Genomic DNA, 24,402 nt, shown 5'->3' with positions numbered 1-24,402 from the left:
CTCTACATGAAGAGTATGATCAATACAATTTGAAACATTCCTGAATACTTAAAAACATTTATGTGGGATGTGATGCTTATTCAGTCTTTGCTCTACGTGACCTATATTTTGTGACCAGAACAGAGAGTTATAAAACAAATCAGTGCATTCCTTTATATAATTAATGAAGCATGTGAGCTCTCTCATTTACAGTATACTTATAAGCAAACCCAGCTCCTGTTAAGTGTATGTACAAGCAAAACAGACTATAGAACAGGAGCAGTAATTACCATCTTTCTCACAACAGATACAATTTGACATGCATTCCAGACACACTGGTCTGCACTCTAAAGGAGGCCATTTAATTAAACTGTTTGCCTGTGGGAGACTCTGTAATTCCATAAAATGACTGTCTTGTTGTGAATATCTAGCTACCTGTGAGACAAATTGAAAATATGCTGTGCTGAAACAAGCTTGGTATTATAGACATAAACCTGCAGTAGAGGTCAGATCCCACGTTCCACCAGGATAACTCGCAGAAAGTGAAATGGAAGCTTACGTGTATTTGATGTTTGCTTGTTGCAGGTAGGGTAGCAGAATTTGTGAACTGTTCCCTGGAACATGTACATCTGTGACTGTACCCTCTGAGATGTGGAAGACGCTGCTGGGCTGCCACAGGTCCACCTGTAGTGCAGGAACCAACCTGTAATTCATATTTATTCAGTGTAGGTGGGGAAATCCAGGAGATAGCATGGTTGTAATTTTCTTCTATGTATCTAATATGGCATGTTGTTTATTTAGCATCACTGGAGTACTAATGCTTAGTGCACTGGTCAAACACTGCTTACTTACAGTAGTTAGAGAATGACTCAAACTTTTATTTTTGAAACAAAAATGTTTCCCTTTCAGTTTAACAAAAATTTTTTGACCTCTTCTTGGTCTGAACTACCTTGTCAAAATCTTGCACATTCCCGCTGCATCAGCTTCCCTATAGTCAGCAACGTTTGTTTTCATTTTTATTTTTCAATAGGGCAATGCAAGGAAAGAAAACTGAGGAGAAATGGAAAGTGTTCAAAAATATATGAATGTGGTGTTTGCAAAGTGTATGCTAAAGTTCTGCAATGACCTTTGGTAATAAATACGCCAGAGGTACAACCCAAGTTTCAATGCAGATTAGGTTAGCATGGGGCTGTAAAATAGGTGAGATTGTGTTCATACTTGAGGGTTATCTGTGGTTTGTGTCTATGGTCAGGACACAGTCCTAACTCAGTGCTGAATGACAATATCTAGATGGTGCTGTGATAGATGGGAATAGTCCCACGTTGGAAAAAAAAAAGTACAGTACATAGAAAGGTTACAAAATCAAAGAAAGGTAACATATACCTAAATGCAAGTGTCTACACCTCCAAATTAATCTGTAATTTTATTTTCTAAGTATAAAAGAAACATGGTGTATTTTATTTCTGGTCACGTTAGCACTGTTGCCTTTTTTGGCTCAAGTGGTTAGCCAATATGTGGGGCCTTGTGGGATTGTTTCCTCTAGGAGGAGAAATCAATGACGAGTCATGTATATTCTTTGGCGCAATTCTGTTTGTTTACAAAGAATATACACAAAGTCCTTTTCTGCTGAACACAGGTAGGTAGAAACAACGGCAAGCTGTTTCCTTGCTCACTATTTTTGAGTCTGCCCTTCCAGGCAGTTCTGTGCCCAAGGAGTTCTGTCTCTCTGCTCCCTCTCAGGGTCATGTTCATGACCACGTCCCTCCCCGCTGGCTTTCTGCCTCTAACACAGCCAGCCACCCACCCCTCTTTCCAAATAACCTCCTCGCTCCTGCATTTGGCACCAGTCCCAGGGAAATCCCTGAGACCACATGGCTTAGCCCTGCTCTGGCTTTGCGATGTGTCCTATAGCCTGGACAGCAATCTCCTTTTCTTTCCAGTTAACACTATATGAAGGGGCATTGAATTGATCCTTCCAATTAATCTGAAAGAAAGATGCTTAACACACCAATCAGCTTTAACCAGGTCTGTGATTTGTTTTTAGATCAAAGACCTATTTGTTGGGCACAATTAACACCTTCCAGCACAATACTATTATAATTTACTCTTAATATCCAGACTAAGTTGTGTCTATTTATATATTCTGTAGTATATAAAGGTAATAGTTTGCTATACTCGTTTTTTAACTAATAGTTTAACTTTTTTAATTTATTGAATTAGGTGTGGCACTGCAGGTACCAAACCTTTCCTTGTTCATAAGATCATTATGGGATCTGGTTTCCCATGCCTCTGAGGAATGTCAGGCTCATAATACAACTATTGTTGTGATGAAAGCTGTTAAAATGGCCTAGTGAAGAGCCTTTACTGGCATTTTTAAGCCTCTGATATTTTGGAATTTATTGCCAGTAACAAAAACAATCGAGTTCCTTTCTTCTTGCTTTATTTATGTGCTCTATCAGTGTGCATGCTCATGCCCACACACATACTCTAACCACACTAAATTTGTTTAATACACTTTCAAATAGACTAATTTCCCCGGTCACTAATATAGTCAAGTCACTTCCAGTGGCATTTTAATCACCAGATATTTTGATTACTTAACTCCCAAGAGATACACTGACTAACAGGAGGACATTTGGGATTTACATTAACACTTTAATGAGTGGTAGGGCATTATACATGTTTAGTGTTGGGAGACAGGATGTCAGTAGGTAGCAATCTGACTTTCCCTTCTTGCACAGATGAAAAACACTGAACGATGGACACTAACCTATGTGCTAATACTCTGAAAATAATAATTAATAATAATAATAATTAATAATAAAACAATGGAAGGCCAAGCTGCAGTGGCAGCATGTTAAAATTATTGGGTAGAGGACAGAAGAAATGATTTAGGCCTTGATCCTGCCAGCACTTTCATATCTGAGTTCCCTCTCAGCATATGAGTTGTCCCACTGAAGTCAGCAGAACTACTTGTGTGTGACGTTATTCACCTACAAATGTGTTTGTAGGCTCAGGACAGTAGACTGATGAACATCAACTCCTCCTGCTAGGTAAGGCTTTCTAACTTCTATTATGTCTGGGTGGCCAAAAATGAGGGAGCCAAAGCCATCTTCTTACTGCCATCACTCTCTACTATGTAGAAGTGGAGTTTGGAGGTAGTGGTGAATCAGGGCCAGCGTATTTAGAGAGTGAGCACATAGGAGGCCTATGAATTCGATAGGTTCTGAATGCAGTCCTGTCCAACTGTCCTTAGTTGCACTGATAATGGGCCAATTAAAGGATAAGAGGTCTGTGAAAGAGTCTCTGGGGCTTCTGTAAGGACTTGTGTGGCAACCAGGAAGAGGCAAAAAGTAATCAAAGCTTTATTTAATATATTTGACAATAACCGCACAATAGACTCTCTCCTTTGTTTGCTTTTCAGTGAGGTTGGTAAAGAGGAGTGTTACATGGTTAGTGACTCAACCAGTTGCAGTGACCACAGTACCAATTGTAATAGAATACTAACAATACAGAGCTTGAAGGTTCAAGTTGCACAAATCTCTGGGAAATTGTAACATGTTAATGATCTCGCTGCTTTATTGCAACTGGTATAATTTTACCCAAGGTTTTACCCTGTAATAAAGATATTTTTCCTGAGAGTTACTGAATAAAAATTTAACTCAATTGTATCCTAAATAAATATCTGTTTTTACAGACATGTATAAGTATCATAAACCTAAATGTATATGAAAGATTTGAAACAGGTACTTTAAAGGGTCTTGAAAGAAAAAAAAAGTTTCTTACTAAGCTTTACAATTCAGACTTGATTTTTATTTCAGAGTTACCTCTGCACAGCACCAAAACATGGAATATCAAACCAGGGAACAGGTCCTGGTCCCACTGAAGCTAGTAAAAGTTTTGCCATTGACATAACAGAGTGGAACCAGGCCCTCTCAGCATTTGGGAGCCAGCTGAATACTTTCACCTGAAACAGGTATTTCTAGTTGCTGTGTTTTATGAATGCAATGTATATACTTTGTGGACTAAGCCTTTCCTTCTTTATCTAACATCTTCCAGTTTGTTGCTTTTCCTGCAACAATCTTTCCCTTCTGCCCCCTCAGTATTTAAGTTACATTCACTTATGCTCCCTTGCACTCATTTATGCTGATTTATCAGGATTTAATTTATTCCAGCACCATCATGTCCCCTCTGAATTTGAAACATTGTGTGGATTCCTGATTTACACTTGTGTAAGTTAGATCAGAATCAGGTTTGATGTCTACAGCATCTTGCTACACATGTACAAGGTGCTTATTTTGTCTGGAACTCTGCTAGGGAGCTGCATCCACTCTGTGCCTCTGGTGTGAATCTCTTCTTGGGCAAAGAAGGCAAAGCAGCATTTATGCTGAGTGGCTTTGTTAGTGAGTGCATTTTCAGGCAGGCATTTATCCTCTGAAAACTCATTCAGCATTTGCCTTAGGAGCTGCAAGGTACCAACTGATCCTTTCCCTCTACAAGGTACTGTCTAAATTCCCTGAGCAGCAGAGCCAGGATCAGTTCAAGGATTACAATGTGAGCAGCTGCTGTAAGGGCAAGACAAACAGAAGGGAATGGGGATGTGGCTGCTAGGTCTGTTACTTTGACCCCTTCTATTACCCCAGGGAGGGCCTGTGTGCGCTTGTATATTTTTGTAAAAGCTGTTGGAGAATCAGGGTGGTGTAACTCCATCTGTTACACCAGAATTACCATGGAACAGCAGCTGCAGTGCTCAGTTTACAGATGCAACCCAGAATATCTGACAAAGAAATGGCTAGAAAGTCATTGGCTTAGAGGAGAGCAGCAACTGGTCTTAAAGGTTCAAATGAAGTAGTTCTTCATTAGTGATATTGACCAAAAGGTCCCAAAGCAGATAAATAGCTGATGAAAGTAGGTCTGAGAATCAAAGTAAACTTTCAATTATCTGGAAAATACTTTGGAATGTGGCATTTGTTCCAATCAGTCAACTGGATTAAAACCATGAAGGAGTTTATAAATCAACAACAGGACTCTCAATTTATCCTGAGCAATGGAGAGCAGATGGCAGTGGACAATCAACTGAGGTATGTGATGCAGAGAAATACTGGAAGGATGACAAGAATGGCTGTCAATAAGCTAGATACATACTGCAAAAAAAAAAAAATTGTGAGTTTTAATTTGAATTGTTAAAGATTTGCTTTCAATGTGCTGGATTCCCTAATCTACTGAAGTCACTTAGTGGTGCAGAGTGGATTTAAAAGTGCTGGAAATATCCAGTGGAAAGTTCCGCTGGTAAAGGGGAACTCAGCTGGGATGGAAAGCTAAAGGAGGTAACTCCACCAGCCATCTCTCGTTGCACCTCTGACATAGGGGAGGGAGGGAACAAACAGGTCAGGTGTGTTCTAGGCAGTAGGTGTGCACAAGGCAGGAATGTGGTGGAGCAGAACCCCCCTCCCCATTACTTAACCCTTTGCTGGCATATTGTCCAAGGAGCTTATAACAGTGGCAGAAGTTAGAGTGGGTCCCCTCCTGCTCTAGTGGGGCTGGTGGCCAAGGATGAGGGAGCTGAAGCCATCTTCCTCGTGCACCACTTTTAACTATGTCCTACTGCAGTTCTGAGGTAATGGTGAGTTGAGGGCAGTTTATTTAGGCCTCCCTTGTGCTCACTTTCTGAATAAGTTTAGTGGTGGGAATATTGGCAAAAACAGGGAATTTTAAGCAAGTATTGGAGAATCTGTAGCAAGCAAGCAAGTTTTGAATTCTAAGGGTGAGCATTCTCACTAGAAACCTGATTAACAGTTATGCTCATCCAGTCAACACTCTGTAGTCTGTGTGTCCAGTCAAAGCTATCCAACTCAGTTTCTAATACTGAATGCTCACAATGAACTGCTGACAAAGAAGCCACAGGCCAAACTAAAATTAATAATAAATCTGAGGCAGTTGTGATTTACCCAAGGGCAATTCATGGTCAGAAAGTTAAAATGTGTGGAATTAATTAATCAGTATGTATTATTCACTCAGTAAAGACAGTGACATTTGAATTGTGATAGGGACTACAGGCCTTACTCAGGTATTGGTCCAATTGTGCTAGGCCCTGTACAAACACTGATCAAAAAGGCATTCCCTGCCCCAATCAGGTTCAGATTCTCTGTTTGAAACCGAGACATTTTAAAGATACACTAAAGAAAATAAAAAACACAGCAAACTCCAAGAGTACCCTGCTTGGAATTCTTAGTCCAGGCTTCTGTAAGCAGACATTTAAGAAAGGATTTACTTCTTGTTGGGCAACTCTTGCCACCAAACTATCCTATTAATCCTAGATCCAGAATCCCCTTTCAAAACCTGCTCTGAATTGCAACTAGCTGGCTTTGATAGCTCTGCAAGTGACCAGCAGGCTTAGATTCATAGATACTAAGGTCAGAAGGGACCATTATGATCATCTAGTCCGACCTCCTGCACAACGCAGGCCACAGAATCTCATCCACCCACTCCTGCGAAAAACCTCTCACCTATATCTGAGCTGTCGAAGTCCTCAAATCGTGGTTTAAAGACTTCAAGGAGCAGAGAATCCTCCAGCAAGTGACCCGTGCCCCATGCTACAGAGGAAGATGAAAAACTTCCAGGGCCTCTTGCAATCTGTCCTGGAGGAAAATTCCTTCCCAACCCCAAATATGGCGATCAGCTGAACTCTGAGCAAATGGGCAAGATTCACCAGCCAGATACCCAGGAAAGAATTTTCTGTAGTAACTCAGATCCCACCCTGTCTAACATCCCATCACAGGCCATTGGGCCTATTTACCATGAATAGTTAAAGATCAATTAATTGCCAAAATCATGTTATCCCAGGAAAGTATAGGCTGTGTCAGTGTCAGCCTCTTTCTCTCCCCCAGTTGTTGTTTTTTTTTATCAAGTGTAGTAGCCTACCAGCTTGTATGGCAGCCCTGCCGTTTCCTTCAACTTTCTTGTACAGGTAAACTTTTATTTATCTGTGTTCCTGAAACGAAGCATAAAACATAACCTGACAGAGTATGCCTGGAACAGTGTTCTTCTAATTCAGCAACCCAGAGAGAGTAGAAGGGATATGCCCAGCTTTACATTATGATTCTTGTTTAGGAAATGTCAGTGTTAAGAACAGTCATTTAAACAAACAAGCAGAGATCACTCTCTGCTCCCCAAACCTCGCCCCCCCCCCGCCCACAACAAACTTTTCCACTTCAAGAAAAATGTTTGTTTTTCCTTGTTCTTGCCTTTGTCCAGGTCAGTGGGTCATACAGAGTTGGTCTACGCTGCAGTTCGACACCTACGGCTCGCTCATGTCAGTTGATTTGGGCTGCAGGGCATAAAATTGCAATGTAGATGTTCAGGCTCCAGCCAGAGCTCTGGGACCCCATAAGGGGACTGGGTCCCAGAGCCCAGGCTTCAGCCTGAACCTAAACATCTACCCTGCAGTTTTACAGCTCTGCAGCCCGAGCCCAAGTCAGCATAGGCCAGTAATGTGTGTTTAATTGGTGTGTAGACATACCCATAAGAAGGGGTAAATTTGCATTTGTTTCATGCTCAGGTCACCGACAGAAATCACAAGCACTTTTGGAATGTCTTCTTGAGATAGAAGGACAGTGCTTTGTAGTAGGATAACCAGAGATCCTGCTCTGTCCTCTTTGTGCTGAATGTCTACGAGATGGTAGTGTTGTAGCCGTTTTGGTCCCTGGACATTAGGGAGACAAAGTGGGTGAAGTAATCTCTTGTACTGGACCAACTTCTTTTGGTGACAGAGACAAGCTTTTGGGTTACTCAGTTGCTCTCCTTCAGGTCTGGGAATTAATGGGCCACTTAAACTTGAATGGTCGCTTAGAATGTGTGTTAACTATATATGCTAAACCAGTGGTTTTCAATCTTTTTTTATTTGTGGACTCCTAAAAAATTTCAAATGGAGTTGAGGACCTCTTTGGAAATCTTAGACATAGTCTATGGACCCCCCTGAGATCCATTGACCAGAGGTTGAACACCACTATTCTCTGGTAACAACAACCTTTTGTGGACCTTTTAGACCTAGTCTGCAGACCACAGGTTGAAAACCACTGTGCTAAACAATCTGTTTCACCTTGTATTTACCTGTGACACTCTGAGTATGTTTCCCAGACCTGAAGAAGAGCTCTGTGTAGCTTGAAAGCTTGTCTTTCACCAACGGAAGTCAGTCCACCTTGTCTCAACAAAAGAGTACACGTGCTTGAGCTGGCTGGAGATGAGTCTTCCTTTAATTCTGCAGGCTGTACAAGTAGGTCAGAGCCAAGTGATAACACGTACCTGTCCCAAAGGCTTAGAGGGAGTTGGTCAGGATGAACGACGAACATACAGGGCCCAAATTCAGAAACCCAAATCCCCAGGGCCAGCAGCCAGGAATGGTACAAATGTGGCTTTAAGCCACCTTCCCTCGACCAGAACCCAAGGTAGCTAGGGGTTGATTTGGCCCCTGACATTAGCTAGAGCAGCCTGGTGGCTAGGGTTCACTGGAGCACAGTGTGCTTTAGGTATGCCTCTCCTGGCTCAGTGTGCCCCCGTCACTGTGAGCCCCAGGATGGGTTCTGTAGCACTTCGGGGAAGGATGGTGCATTGGTTTAAGTCCCAGCCGACAAGTCAGGGTTCAATTATGTACTCCACCATAGTGTACTCCTTCACTGAGGACCCCTTAAGAAGTTCAGACATTCAAACCACTCTCCTTCTGCAGTCCAGTTTATTAGGTCCTGTACAAAGTTTTTCAAAATAGACCTCAAACCTATAGTCTTCATCTCAATTCCAGTTGGTCCTGGACCCTCCTCCCTGAAGGTCTAGTATTGCTTTAAATTTCATTTCTTTTTCTCCACTTCCAAGTTGGACACAGTGCCTCCTACCTGGGAGTCTGTCATTCTGCTTTTCCCATACTACTTGCCTGAAGTTTAGCCTTCAACATTTATTTAATTAAAAATGTGTTAAGTCTTGAAATGATTCTGAGTTTTATTACACTGGTTCCACTCCCCCCCACCCTTGAGACACAGACGGTATGAGTAACATGATACTCAGGTGATATAAATTTACAACCCAAACCAAAAAATATTCAAAGTAAATGCCTCTTAAAACACTTCTTGTGTTTAAAATGTAGTAATCTGAGACTCCCTGAAGGCCAATATAAAAGAATACATAATTAAAGTAATTTGTACATTACTGCTATAGCCTACAGGTTTTCTTTTCTGTGTCTGTCACTATGTTGATCGATTTGTAGAGACAGGAATATGTCAGTGTCTTGTTTTTTCTATTATTGTACATGAACGTTCGTTCATACATTGGTTTCTATTTTCAGTTTCTCAGTGTGCTGTTAACAATATGGTCATGTTTAGATGCAGTGCTCAAGAATGAAAGTTCTTTCTTTCTAGGGCAGGATTTGTTTCTGCTCTGAGAACTCGTGCACGCTCTCTCTGTGTCTCTCTGTCTCTCTCTGAATGATAAGTTGGGGTGGGAAGACCAAGAAGGATTGCAGAACTCCCATGGCCTGATTTTCAGAGGGGCTAATTACCTGCAGCTCCAACTGACTTCTGCTGGATTTTTGCACTTATAAAAATTGGCCCTTGGAGGGGTTTGGAAAAAGGCAAAACTGGATTAGCGACAAGTATATACAGGAGTGTGTAAACCCACTGACATCCCTAGTTTGCCCCTCATATAGATGGGAAGTGAAGTAGCTGCAGAGGGATCTGCAGCCCTGAGGCTTCGGAAGCAACCAAGCTTAGCTTGTTTCCACAAGCTGGGTACAGGGACCAGGATTTGATCCTGTGGGTGAATATTACTGTATGCAGGTACATTTTCATTTATTAAAAAAAAACTTCCTTTCAACCTTTTTAGCTTATTACATCATCCTAATCAATCTCTTTCTAATTAACCCGTCAGATTCCAGCGCACCTTGCCAAAGTTGTATTACCCTGTTGTAAGAGTTACAGCATGTGGTTATTCAAGTTTCAACTGCTCCCACTTTGATGGAGAAGGAATCACTTTCTGTGAGCCTAAGGGAGCAATGTAATGAGAGAGTTGGGAGAGGTGCTTTTTGGGGATTGCTGTAGTAGAAGAGAGAAAAAACACAGAGAGGAACAAAATAAAAATGCAACCAGAAACCCCGGAAGTCCAAGGGAGTTGTGGAGGTTGGTGTTTACTTTACTTATTTATTTATTGCCACTGGCTATTAAAGTTATTATTTATTTGTATTACAGTAACACCCAAAATTGCTAATTAGAACCAAAGCCCCATTGTGCTAGTGGTAGCTACTGTAGAAACATAAACACACTTTTCCGTGCCCTGAAAAGCTTACAGTCTGAGACTATTCACAAGAATCCACCTCCACGTATCTGTAATGCCAGAGTTCAGTGCATGTGCATGGTGGTCCTCTTCCCCCATTATCTCATGTCACAGAGGGCTGTGAGTATGGGTAGGAGGAAGGTTCTGTGCATACCTTCATCCTTCTCTGTGATCATGGTCATTGCTGCTGGCAGAGCAGTTCCTACCCCTTGTTAAGCTCTGCCGGAGAGGCAGCATTCTGGACAGTGCTCTTGTGATAAGCCAATGCAATGGCACTAGATACAAACAGGTGGAAACTATGATTTCCCTGCTTTTATTTTCCTCTCTCTTTTTTTTAAGGTGGGGGAATATTTTATTTTTAATAGTTGTAAAGACTTTGAGCTTGGCTGAAGTGGGGATTCTTGCCACTCTATTTTAGGCTGAGGCCTCCACTCTTCCTTGTGCTTCCTCTCCACACGTATTTTCAGTTGAATGTAACCCAGGATTTGAAACAGTCATCCCGGGTGAAAGGCATGTGAATTAGCCCATTAAAGGCAACCCTCAAGAAGAGCACTGGTATTGAAACTGCAAAGTGCAAACTCACCGTAAGCTGGTTAAATATGGCATTCAGTGCTTGTGCTTCTCTCTCGCTCTCCGGAACAAGCCGTATTACTTTATCACTGTTGGTAAGAGAACATTGAATTGAAGCTTTAAGGACTTGTTTCAACAACAGAACCCAGAAATAAATCTATCATTTACAATCCATATTCATTTTGTCTCTTTCTAAATACTATTAACATAACAGGTGAATCAGAAATCTGCTTTCAAACTTGACCCCCCTTAACTGTACATTTCCTAAGTCCACGAAGTAAGCTGATTATAGGTGGGGATAGCAGCTATTATTAAGGTTTCCCAGTGCTTCCCATTATAAGACCCTGTTTTCAGTTGCTTATATCTTTGCCAAACTTAAACCATATGGGTTGAAATTTTCCATGATATGGGTCTGCTTCAGGCTGAATTTTTCTGGAAAACTTTAGCCAGAATGGTACAGACATTTCTGAGAATGAGGATAGGGAATAACATGCTGTTCTGCCAGTGTTAAAAAAATTCTGGCAGCCTTTTCTTTGCAAAGCTCTAGAGCCCCCATTCTGCGCAGCAGGAACTGGACATTTGGCTTTGTGTTCAGCCTTGTGCCAGCCCCATAAAAATCTGCTCAAATGTGGCCCAGTTCAAAGATTGTAGTTCACACATGCTCAGTACAGACTTTTTAGATTTTAGCAGCTTAATTCCCTGAAGATTCCACCTGCACTGAGCATGCTCCAGGTTGGGACTGAGCACAGAGTACGACTTTTCTTGCAGTTGTAGTCCTGGACTACTGCAGTCCTGTTCAGCCCAGGCACATGGAGGAAGCGGCCTGATTAAGATGAAGAGGGGACAAGAGCTGTTCCTACAGGGGTAAATTCTTGGGGAAAAGGAGTGGCAGGGGGAAAGGGGCAAGAGAAACTGGGAATGGGAGTTGGTGCAAGGAGGCAGGGAGGGAGAGTCTACACAAGTGAGACTAGGACTTACTGGGTGAGGAGACTGAAACGGAGATGAGATGGGTGAGGAGAATGGACCTATTCTTTGAATCCTACATGCCTTTGTTGTAGTATATGGTGTGGTCTGTTTGGGGGGAAGAGTGTGATAAGCCTAGCAGCCTGCTGAGTAAGGCTTAGAGCTTCTTAATGAGACTTTGAGCCCTAATCCCTTCATGATCCACTAACCTGGGTGGGCAAACTTTTTGGCCCAAGGGACACGTCTTGGTATGGAAATCTATGGCGGGCCATGAATGCTCACAAAATTGGGAGTTGTGGTGCAGGAGGGGGTGTTGGCTCCAGCTGTGGGTGCGGGCTCTGGGGTGGGGCAAGAAATGAGGAGTTCGGGGTGTGGGAGGGGGCTCTGGGCTGGGGTAAGGGGTTGGGATGGTGGGGGTGGGGGAGTGAGGGCTCCAGCTGGGGATGCGGGCTATGGGGTGGAGCTGGAGATGAGGGGTTGGGGGTGCAGGAGGGTACTCCGGACTGGGACTAAGGGGTTTGGAGGGCAGGAGGGGTATCAGGGCAGGGGGTTAGGGGTGGGAGGAGGTCAGGGGTGCAGGCTCAGAGTAAAAGATGTGGTTAGAGGGAAAAAGCCATCTTTTAAAAATTGGAAGTCAAATCCTACTGAGGAAAATAGAAAGGAGCATAAAATCTGATGGCAAGTCAAGTGTAAAAGTATAATTAGGCTGTCCAAAAAAGAATTTGAAGAGCAACTAGCAAAAGACACAAAAACTAACAACAAAAGATTTTTGAAGTTCATCAGAAGCAGGTAGCCAGCCGAACAATCAGTGGGGCCACAGGATGATTGAGGTGCTAAAGGAGCACTCAAGGAAGACAAGGCCATTGTGGAGAAGCTAAATTAATTCTTTTCATGGTCTTCACTGCAAGGATGCGAAGGAGATTCCCAAACCTGAGCCATTCTTTTTAGGTGATAAATCTGAGGAACTGTCCCAGATTGAGGTGTCAATAGAGGAGGTTTTGGAACAAATTGATAAATTAAACCGTAATAAGTCACCAGGACCAGATGGTATTCACCCAAGAATTCTGAAGGAACTCAAGTATGAAATTGCAGTACTAACTGTAATATGTAACCTATCACTTAAATCAGCTTCCGTACCACATGACTGGAGGATAGCTAATGTGACACCAATTTTTTAAAAAGGCTGTAGAGGCAATCTTGGCAATTACAGGCTGTTAAGCCTAACTTCAGAACCAGGCAAATTGGTTGAAACTATAGGAAAGAACAGAATTATCAGACACATAGATGAACACAGTTTTGTGGGGGAAGAGTCAACATGGCATTTGCAATGGGAAATCATGCCTCACCAATCTATTAGAATTCTTTGATGGGGTCAACAAACATATGGACAGGGATGATACAGTGGATAGTGTACTTGGACTTTCATAAAGCCTTTCACAAGGTCCCTCACCAAAGGCTCCTAAGCAAAGTAAGCAGTCATGGGATAAGAGGGAAGGCCCTCTCATGGGGTTATTTTTTCCAGTGTGGATTACTTTTCACTTATCAACACTGAATTTCATCTGCCATTTTGTTTTCCGGTCACCCAGTTTTGTGAGATCCCTTTGTAACTCTTTGAAATGTGCTTTGGACTTAACTATTTTGAGTAATTTTGTATCATCTGCAAACTTTGGCACTTCACTGTTTTCCCCTTTTTCTAGATCATTTATGAATATGTTGAACAGCACTGGTCCTAGTACAGATCTCTGGGGGACACCACTATTTACCCATCTCCATTCTGAAAATTTATCATTTGTTCCTACTCTTTGTTTCCTGTCTTCTAACCAGTTACTGATTCACGAGAGGACCTCTGACTGCCCGATGCTGGGACTGGACGACAGGGGATGGATCACTTGAAAATTGTCCTGTTCCGTTCATTCCCTTTGAAGCACCTGGCGTTGGCCACTGTTGTAAGACAGGATAGTGGGTTAGATGGACCACTGGTCTGACTCAGTATGGCTGTTCTTATGGTTTTTTTTCCTCTTGCTCCTCTCTTCCCCCCTCACTTACTTCTGTATTTCTCCCCTCACCTTGTTTTTTCCTGAGGCGTTCCAGGATCATGTCTGTTTCCTTATTATCCAGGAAGATTATGCATCAGAGTGGCCTTTGCTGAGGGGCATTGTGGTCCAAAGGAGATGTGAACCCAGATGCCTTAACTGTAGACTCTGGAGCCTCCAGAATACTGCATTCAGTTGGTCTCAGATGGGTCACCAGAGAGTGAGGTGGGGATGAGTGCTGCCTTCAGAGCATGCTCTCAACTTCTGCCCAGTTCAATTGTCAGGGACCAACTTAGGTTTCCAAATGTGATGTACTGTCACTAGAATACTGGGCAGGCTTGTCCCTGCTACAGGAGTGCTTTAGCTGTATCTGTGTAAATAGTTATTTAACAGAAAAGGTGCCAGTCGATAGTTTCTGGGTTCCATAGGACCAATAAGTGGTGGTGGTGTGCAGTGCAAATGGCTTTCTCCAGCTGCTCATTACACCATCTCTTACCAGCCCCCTCTTCCTTTGTGAATGACTCTTCCTCCTTTTGTCTCTTCTCTCCCTTCACCATCTGTTCCTTTCAGTTTGTCTCTACCTCCTTGTTTCTCTTTCCACCCTTTCATTTTGGCAACATCCCTGCTGATCATTCCTTGCACTGCGGACCCAAGTCCTGATATCCTTGTTCAGGCAAAGCCCCCAGTGACTTCAAATGGTTTTGTCTGACTCGAAGGTTTGGCCCATAGTTCCACTAGTCCCAGTACTATTTAAAAAAAAAGAACCTGGGTCAGTTTCACTCTGCTTCTGTTGACACCACTGGCTCAGCGCTATGTGCTGGAATTGCGAAGGGGTGACCCTATACAGGGGTTCTCCTGCTTGACAGTGCTAAAAGTTGGGAAGAAGAGGTGGCAGGGGTTTGGGAAAATTACTTAAAGTTTCACTTTCCAGACAGATAGGAGAGAAGCATATTCTACAAAGGGCTATGAAGCTCAGAGTACTACGAAGGCTGCATTGTATTAAGGGAAATATGTTTCCCAACTTCACTTATTGTATTGCACTAATTCTCTTTGCTATCACTCACTTCTTTCTAAATAGCAAATAGCTATTGAAAAGAGTAGTGGACAGATGGATCTACTGGGTACATGGGACAGATACTGTAGGACTGAAATGCTTAAAGATTATGTGCAGAGACTGTGACTAAAATCTCCACTGGCTGAATGTAAAGTAAACAAGAAACACTTATCGCTAGTTTCTGGAAGTACTGGGGAGAGGCAGAACGTATGGAACAACTATTTCAAATGTAAAATAGTTAAACCTGGATTCAGCAGTTGTTACAACTCAGAGTGAACTGATATTATTTAGGTGTGGTTTTCTTTTTCTTTAACGGACTAACACGTGTAGTCTAAACTGTCTTTTGGATCTGGCTCAGTGGCTATGTCATGCCCGACTTGATTAAAGACCTGCCAGAGAAGGGAAAATGTCAATGGTGACATGGCTGGTTGTGATAGATTAATTGCTTGATACATTGCTGGAAAATTGCTGTGGACAGGCCTTCTCCTAGAGAGTGCAAAGAAAGCACTTTAGCATACTTCATACTGTCAGATTTTTATGAAATGATGGACAATCCAACCTAGCAATCCAGTTTCATTTTTGTGAATCTAAGATGCAAAAAGACAATGAATTCCTGAAAACAGTATTTTAATACCAGCTTTTATAGCCAAGTCAAAAGGCTCTGTAATCAAGAAGCATTCTAGCATTGTCCTTCTACAAAAGAGCACAGGTATCAGACTCTGCAGTGTACCTAATATCTACCCATCAAAAAAAGCAGTCCTGAGGTTGATTTTTGGCTCCAGATCCTTTGTTTATAGTTTGCACTAACAACAAATCAAAATGTTCTATTAAATACTTTCTGTGCAATCACCCTTACTATATAACACAATGCACTTAATGTAGGGATTCAAAAATCTACCACACATACCAGCCAGACAACTAAATCTATCAGCCATAGGTTGATGTGGGAGATCTTTGGTGGATCTATCAATAAGCTTCATAGTCAATGCCATGGTGAGAGTCCCAGCACATACCCCTAGTTGCTGAGAAGAGGGAGGTGTTCAGGGATCATTTATCTGAGTGTGATCTCTGGACTCTACTAGAGAGCTCCATCTTTCATATTGACCTCTGGAGAGTGGATGTCTGATAATATGAAAATCCTTTCCCTAGTCTGGCTGTTGGAAGAGAGAAACGTCTGGTTTTTTACTTCTTTGCCCTCCTGGCTGCTCTGAATCCCCTGCCTTTTTTGGGGCCAGGGAGCTCCTCTCCCCTATGAATAGTTCCAGTGTTGATTTCAGATTTCCCAAGCAACAATAGACAGAAATTGATATGATTCTGGTCTGTTTCACGGCTGATCAAGAGGTTCAGATTAGTGAAACTGAACAGAGCGGTGTTCATGACATATTTGAAAAGTCTATGAACAAAAGAGATGCTGGAACTGTCTGCCGATTCAGGAAGTTGGCAAGCCATTGGTTTATATTGCAAGGTTATCTCTGTAAGCATAAGGGCTAGTAACGTCTTTTTTTCAACCAACCAACCAAACAAGAAAACGTATATTTTGCAGAAATTGATGGTGTAGGACCTCACACTTACCAGGACAAGTTGTCCATTTACCAGTGGGGAATAGGTGAGTGGAATTTTCAAGCTGTGATTTCATGGGCTGAATTGAACTTGTATAAACACAACTGAAGGCATTTGCATACCCTTCTAAGCAAACAGCAATACATTAAATGAACTGACTAGAAGAGACTGGTGGATGAGGAGCAGAAGCCAGGCCTTGGGCTTCCCTGGAGAGTGCTCTGCTACTGAGCAAAATGAACAGCTCTGTTAGCTGATGCCAGCTCTAAACAGCTTTTTCTTTTTTCCCCCTCTCTAGGAACAGAATAGAGAACGATGCTCTGCTTTTGGAGTGTGTGGGATGTGCTCTGTATAGCAAATGTCTGCAAAGGCCAATATTTTTTCGCCCACCAATGCGAGAGTAGAGTTCTGATGATTACTGGTTGCTCTTCTTTGAACAGACCAGGCAGATTCAGTGAAGCAGTACTGCTTAATATGCACACATGTGAAGCTTTTCTGCTGGAGAGACAGGACATTAACTTCATTTATGTCATTTCCACATTTCCTGGAGGAAAAATCTTTCTGTTGTTTTTTCTGTCTAGTGCCAACTCTGATCAGAGCCCCCTGCAAAACATATTTACACAGCAATACCAGTACAGTTCTTTAGATATGGTTTGAGGGACAGCATGTTATGAATCAAAAGCCTAAGGAGATATTCTAAATGAAATAAAATCCTACTTAAAAGTATTTTTTCCTAATTGGATAATGAAGAATGATAGCATAGAAATGATTGGGTTCTTACAAAACTGCTACACACAACTGGTTATGCAAGACAGGAGGTGCCAGATTGAAAGATGCATATGAAAAAATATTTACACTATGGAAGTCTCTAAGGGAATACACAGGATTCAGCTGTGATAAAATGACCAGTTGCTTTATTCCTTTTCTCCCTGTACTAAACATTTTTGCGAGACAAAATCCTAAGAAAAATTGTCTGTTATGGAATTACTTTGTATCTTTCAGTTATTGGCACAAAGAATTTCAGAAATAGATTAGGTATTAAAAATAAGTACTCTATATAACCACTCTGTAGGAGTACTCTGTTTTAAATCTTAATTTAATTTAACCCAAGGCCAGTGCTTGGAAAAGGTTACTGGTCCTAAAAATATTGGTACTGGTCCACCAAAGTTTTTTCTAGCCCCAGAAGGTCATGAAATAGGGCCTTTAAATTGTGCGTATCATCTAATTTAACACAATTCATTGCAGTATTTTTGCTCAGCTGTGTATTATCAACTGTGTAAAGATTCAGAAATTTCACAAAGTGGTAGAGTATTACTGTCTTCTCTACCTGTGTTTCCCAATTCCTGGGTCAGCTATACGCTAGTTCAGCCCCTGGCATGAGTTAGAAAAGCTTTTAGACTGCTCTAAATTATGCTGATTGATTATGTCCCCAAGGAACCGTTATGGGAACCAGGGATTGCAAGGGTGCCTGGCTGCTGTAGACATATCCCTTTTCTCCTGGGTAGGCCCGTTTATGCTCCTTGCAGGGAAAAGTAGCAGCCTCTCTATACCACTGGAGATTTCCCCATGAGGTGATTCTTCCATGACAATCTATCTTGGCACTTGGGCAGCTTTGTCCCTCCAGTGTGAGACAAAGTGGCTGCAGCAAAACTAAGGCTTTGGGATAATATTTGTACCTTCACTGTGGTTACCTCTTACAGCTAAGTCCCAGTCTGTCATTACAAGGGGTTACTGTTTCCGTGTTCAAGTGGTGCTAAGCTACTCCAGTTAAGTGGAGCAGATATTGGCCTTTAACTCCCCCCCCTTCTAAGTCAATATTTTCTGTACTCCACTTAATATGGTCAGTGTAGTGCCCTGTTAAATGGCCTGAGCAGTAACTTATAATGTTGGTAGGCCAGGGGGCCCAACTCTTTCTGACTCTTTTTGGGTGGTTTCCCCCAAGGGGCTGATGCTGACCCAAATAATGATGAGAGAGTGAGCAGTGTTGTCTTGGTAACAGCATGTATACTCTCTGTTTGTGATGGAAGTTATTTATAAAGGGAGCAAAAACTTATTTTTATCTTGCTATAAAGACCATCCATAATTTTGAATGAAAATTATTTGCTTGGCTGGCATGTGGGAGGAATGCTGAAGAGGCAAAGATGTGATTGCGTGATGTTTACTAATGTAGCAGAGATGACTTCTCTGCAAAGTGAATGTGTATGCCAGTTGCCTAGCATTTCCCAACTGCTATGTGTGTGTGGGGGGGTGCCAGATTAGTGCAGCTGGAAACAGGACAGTGGAGTTGATCACTGCGGGTAGGAAACATCAGGGCCCAGATATTCCCTGCCTTCTACTTTGAACATGTGTCTGCTGCTGTGTGTAAAGCAGCAAGCAGTCCCCTGAAAGCCAACGCTGCCTTCTCCTGCATTAGGTTGTCCCAATGCAATGCTGGAGGGTAGGGATAGGATACAGAGGGACCTAGACAAATTGGAGGATTGGGCCGAAAGAAATCTGATGAGGTTCAACAAGGACAAGTGCAGAGTCCTGCACTTAGGACAGAAGAATCCAATGCACTGTGACAGACGACGGACCGAATGGCTAGGCAGCAGTTCTGCAGAAAAGGACCTAGGGGTGACAGTGGACGAGAAGCTGGATATGAGTCAACAGTGTGCCCTTGTTGCCAAGAAGGCCAATGGCATTTTGGGATGTATAAGTAGGGGCATTGCCAGCAGATCGAGGGACGTGATTGTTCCCCTCTATTCGACACTGGTGAGGCCTCATCTGGAGTACTGTGTCCAGTTTTGGGCCCCACACTACAAGAAGGATGTGGAAAAATTGGAAAGAGTCCAGCGGAGGGCAACAAAAATGATTAGGGGGCTGGAACACATGAGTTATGAGGAGAGGCTGAGGGAACTGGGGATGTTTAGTCTGCGGAAGAGAAGAATGAGGGGGGATTTGATAGCTGCTTTCAACTACCTGAAAGGGGGTTCCAAAGAGGATGGCTCTAGACTGTTCTCAGTGGTAGCAGATGACAGAACAAGGAGTAATGGTCTCAAGTTGCAGTGGGGAAGATTTAGGTTGGATATTAGGAAAAACTTTTTCACTAGGAGGGTGGTGAAACACTGGAATGCGTTACCTAGGGAGGTGGTGGAATCTCCTTCCTTAGAAGTTTTTACGGTCAGGCTTGACAAAGCCCTGGCTGGGATGATTTAGTTGGTGTTGGTCCTGCTTTGAGCAGGGGGTTGGACTAGATGACCTCCTGAGGTTCCTTCCAACCCTGATATTCTATGATTCTATGGATAAAGCTAGTCACAGGAATTGCTTACATGTATGTGGTGATGGGTTCAGCCTGCTAGCCCAACTTACTCTCTTTTTGTGGCATTCAGACCATCCTTGTGTAGTGCTGCCAACTTTCTACTTACACAAAACTGAACACCCTTGCCCCGCCCCTTTCCCGCCCCTCCTCTGAGGCCATGCCCCTATCCTGCCCCTTCTCCGAAACCCTGCCCCCACTCACTCCATCCCCCCTTCCTCTGTCGCTCACTCTCTCCACCTTACTCATTTGCTCATTTTCACCGGGCTGGCTCAGGGGTTTGGGGTGAGGGCTCCGGCTGGGGGTTTGGGCTCTGGGGTGGGGCCATAAATAAGGGGTTCAGAGTGTGGGAGGGGGCTCTGGGCTGGGGCTGGTGGTTGGGATGCAGGAGGGGGGTTAGGGCTCCGGCTGGGGGTGCAGACTCTGGGGTGGGGCTGGGGATGAGGGGTTTGGGGTGTAGGAGGGTGCTCCAGGCTGAGGGGTTTGGAGGGTGGGAGGGGGATCAGGGCTGGGGGCAGGGAGTTGGGGCACAGGAGGGGGTGAGGGGTGCATGCTCTGGGTGGCGCTTACCTCAAGCAGCTCCCAGAAGCAGCAGCATGTCCCCCCTCCAGCTCCTACGTGGAGGAGCGGCCAGGTGGCTCTGTGCACTGCCCCGTCTGCAGACACCGCTCCCACAGCTCCCATTGGCCATGGTTCCCGGCCAATGGGAGCTGCGGGACCATTGCTTGGGGTGGGGGCAGTGTACAGAGCCCCCTAGCTGCCCCAATGCCTAGGAGCTGGAGAGGGGACATGCTGCTGCTTCTGGGAGCCATGTGGAGCCACGGCAGGCAGGGAGCCTGCCTTAGCCCTGCTGCACCGCCGACCAGACTTTTAACAGTCGAAAACCAGTTCCAGTCGAAAACCGGACCCCTGAGAACCCTATCCTTGTGTGACCCGCAATGGATGCCACTCTGCCTCTACACATACCATATAGCCTGAGGGAAGTGGAGGAGAGAAGGAAGGGAATTATCTGGTGACCTTGGGCAAATCACTTAGTTTCTCTGTGACTTAACTCCCCACCTGTAAAAAGGCAATAACAGTGCTTGCCTACCTCACAGGGGTGTTATGAGGATAGTACTTTAAAGACTGTGAGGCACTCTGGTGCTAGGTAATGGGGAGCCATATAAATACCGTAGACAGACAGATAGCTGTAAATGTAACTTTTTAAAAAAGGCATGCATGGTAGGATTTTTTATTCTGTTTCTTTTCTTGACTAATCCTTGGAATGCTGTGTACATGTACACAGTAGACCTTGCTGTTCGCTTCAAGGTGCTGTAAACATTAGTGGGGTGCTGTGGAGGACCTTAGCTCATTCTTTAAGCGTGCAAGGACTTAGGTCATGTCTACAGGTGGGTTATTAGTTGCTGAAAGAGCTACATTGATGTAACTGTGCTAGGGCAAATTGTGGCTTGTACCAGTGCAGTTCACCTTGGTGTGAAACACAGGCCAGGTTTGCCACTGCCTCTTGATAAAAAGCTATAGAAACATAAATGTTACTTTTGCTGTCGCCACAAAAAAAGAGGAAGAGTAGCATTTTTTGCTGTAACGTACTCTCTCCTTCTGCAGTTTTCAGTAATATTACCCTGGTGTAAAACTGGACTCGGGCAGTGGTGATTCACAGCCATTGCTCAGTTAGGCCTCACAATGACTTTAAGAAGAGGGCAAATATCAGGGCTCCTATGTCGTATGTGGGGAAAATGAGGCTCTGCTGGATCAGTGTTTCAAACTGGCCACCTAAAAGATGTCTACTTCGGAGCCTTAATTTTCTTGTCAGTTTTGCCTTTAGTAAAATGAAGTTACCACTCTGCCCTATGGCCATCTTGGGTTTTTTGGTATATTTCCTTGGGACCTAAAATCAAGCCAAGTCTGTTGACAGAATATAACTTAGAACACTTCATATTGTATGAAACCATCAAATTTATATTTATCTGACAAATGATGTAAGGAGAGCTTATATTAAGGGATTAATGATATTTTTTGCAAAAACTTAAAGTGTTTGGAATAAGTGATTCTAAGATTGTCCACTTTTTGTGCTCATGCCTCATACATGAATCTTCAGAGGATATAAAGAAGTTGCACAAAATTACTTTGGATTGTTTTCCTGAAGCATAAGCCATATAATGTTATACATCCTCTGAAGCTTCATGTATGCAAAGTGATCTCAAGAGGTGGAAGAGGATCTAAAATTTTAACAGCTCATTAGAAAACTTTTGAATGATGTGCTTCTTTTCTGCTGGGTGTTCTAGATGCATACAGCCTGGAAATTGATATTTTTCCGGGTATCGTGGGTTGCCAGTAGTTTTGAAAGTATTACAGAAGAGATAGGTGTCTCCTGCCTTAGAACATTTGAGCTAAGCAGTTATCTCCAAAGTGAAGGAAGTACAGAGTTTTCTTGTTTGGTTCCTTCATTGCTCCCTTAAGATAAAATTTAAAAACATTTTTTTTAAATGGAAGTTGCAATTCTCCTGTAATCCCATGACTCTAGGAGTTGGGGCTTCAAGAAAAACACAAAATATTGCAAAACATGACCAAATTGAAAGAGTTGCCATTGCCAATTACCTGTGTAATTAATTTACCATAGTGTGTTTCTTTCAAAAGTGCCTAGATTAAAATTATCTTAAATGCTAATCAGATAAAGTATTTATGATATGTTCTATGAGACTGAGTTGTATAATACATGAGTTCTGGGGCCAAAACGTTTTTTGAAGTATTGGCAGTTTGTACAAAAATCTTTGTTTATAGAGGATGAGCTATGTTGCCTTCAATTTATATGATGTAAGGTTTTTGTATAAACTGCAAACATCTGAAGACGGGACCTTTTTAGTCTGAAAATCTGTAAATTATGTGCCACTACCCTACTATAGTACAAAATGTATCTGCCTTGCTCACTTTTCCTCAAGGACCAGCTGGCTCCCAACATCTGTGTCTTTCAAAAACACCATTGGCCAGATTCTGCGATGCTTTTTCATACTGGACAACAGCTTAATTTGTGTTGTTTTTCCATACACAGAGCGCATACACCCTTAAATCTCAATTGCTTTTCTTTTAGATCAAGAAAGATCAAAAATAAAATCTCCATAAGAAGAACATAAAGGGCCCCCGTTAACTCAGAAGGGGTTGTATGAAACTCAACACAAAATAGCTGACTGTCTCTGCAGATAGCAGAGTCCTTAGAGACGTAAACTGGTGCAGAACTTTGATTACGCTAATTTGGGCAGGATGTGTCTCCAGCCAGCTGAGGTGATGTGTGGGAAGGGGACACGTGGGACAGCGGCGGCTCTACCAATTTTGCCGCCCCAAGCAGTTGCCACCCAATTGCCGCCGCTGCAACAGCGTTGCAGCTGCCGCCAAATTGCCGCCGCCCCCCAGAAGAGCGTTGGAGCTGCCGCCGAATTGCCGCCGCGGGACACGGACTGCCTCCCCATTCTGAACGCCGCCCCAAGCATCTGCTTGGAAAGCTGGTACCTGGAGCTGGCCCTGACGTGGGGTCACGTGCCTTCCCCCCTACCCCCAAGTTGCAGTTCGGCTTGTACTGAACAGGCTCACATGGACAGAGCATGCTCAGTAACATCTGTTGAAGCCGCTGCCCTCACTCTCCCACACACACTATTGGCAAGTATGGGTTGTCTCTGCCGTCCAGCAATGTTGCAGCATCAGTTCCCATGGAGACTGGTTCTGTGGGATGCCTTGTGTGTCTAAACTACATATGAGTTGTCTGACAACTAAAGGTTAGCATCATGTCACTAGTTCTTTGAAGGACATAAGGCCAGGCAGGCAGCTCAAACCTCCAAGAACTGACATGTCAAATTTTTGGGTACCTGTGAAACTTTTACACTGTAATACTAAAATATTTATTACCAGATGATATTATGACAAGGTACAACTTTAAATACATGGCAAAATGAGAAGGAACAAATAGGACAAATGGCCAGAGCTCATTTTAAATGCCTAATCAATTTGGCTCAACTTACACTGACTTCCAATCTGAATGAAATATCTGGTCTAGCGATAACCACAGCTGAGCCAAGTGTATCTAATCAGACACAACCTTGTCCCTGCTGAAAGGTCAGGCTAGCAACAAGAGCCAAAACGCTGGCCCCAAATTAGACCTAAGTGACTGGTCCTTTCATGGAAATAGATGATCATTTGTTCCATACCAGCTGTTTCCTACACCTGCTCCCACCAAAACTACTACTATCTGGGATTGTCTTTCATTTCCTCACAATAGTATACTTCATTCAGCATAAGATATCTGGGTGGTGAATATAGATTTGGGCCGGGGGGGGGGCACACACCTTGTATTGAAGTTACTATTTTTTCTTCAGAAAGTTGTTTTCATAAGTAAACATCCCTTCCCTTCAGGTGGATGTCTGGGATATGGAGTGGCCCAATTAAACTACTAATGTGACTTTGCGTGTAAAGAATTTTCCCTGATGAGCTACTCCACCAGTTTAGAGGATTCCTTACAAAATATGCAAGTGATGGTCTGTTGATCAGAAATAATCCCTGGGAGGCTCCTGAGTGGATTTTTGCCTATGAGATGAATTCTGTCTATAAGGCAAAACAAAAGGCCCCAGAGCAGACATGACAAACGTGTG

General features: G+C 43.2%; 1 protein-coding gene across 1 annotated transcript in view; it reads right to left on the bottom strand.

The window, feature by feature from the left end:
* Positions 1 to 24,402, bottom strand: part of CPA6 (carboxypeptidase A6) — a 117,793-nt gene that overhangs the window by 50,584 nt on the left and 42,807 nt on the right. Inside the window, exons 2-3 of the mRNA XM_037892469.2 lie at positions 10,877 to 10,952; positions 539 to 663 (exon numbers count right to left, since the gene is read on the bottom strand). Of these exons, the coding sequence (XP_037748397.1) occupies positions 539 to 663; positions 10,877 to 10,952 (201 nt within the window). The remainder of the gene's footprint in view (positions 1 to 538; positions 664 to 10,876; positions 10,953 to 24,402) is intronic.

This window comes from Chelonia mydas, chromosome 2 (genome assembly GCF_015237465.2).
Source record: "Chelonia mydas isolate rCheMyd1 chromosome 2, rCheMyd1.pri.v2, whole genome shotgun sequence".
Taxonomy (NCBI): Eukaryota; Metazoa; Chordata; order Testudines; family Cheloniidae; genus Chelonia; species Chelonia mydas.
This window is presented reverse-complemented; position numbering and strand designations above follow the sequence as displayed.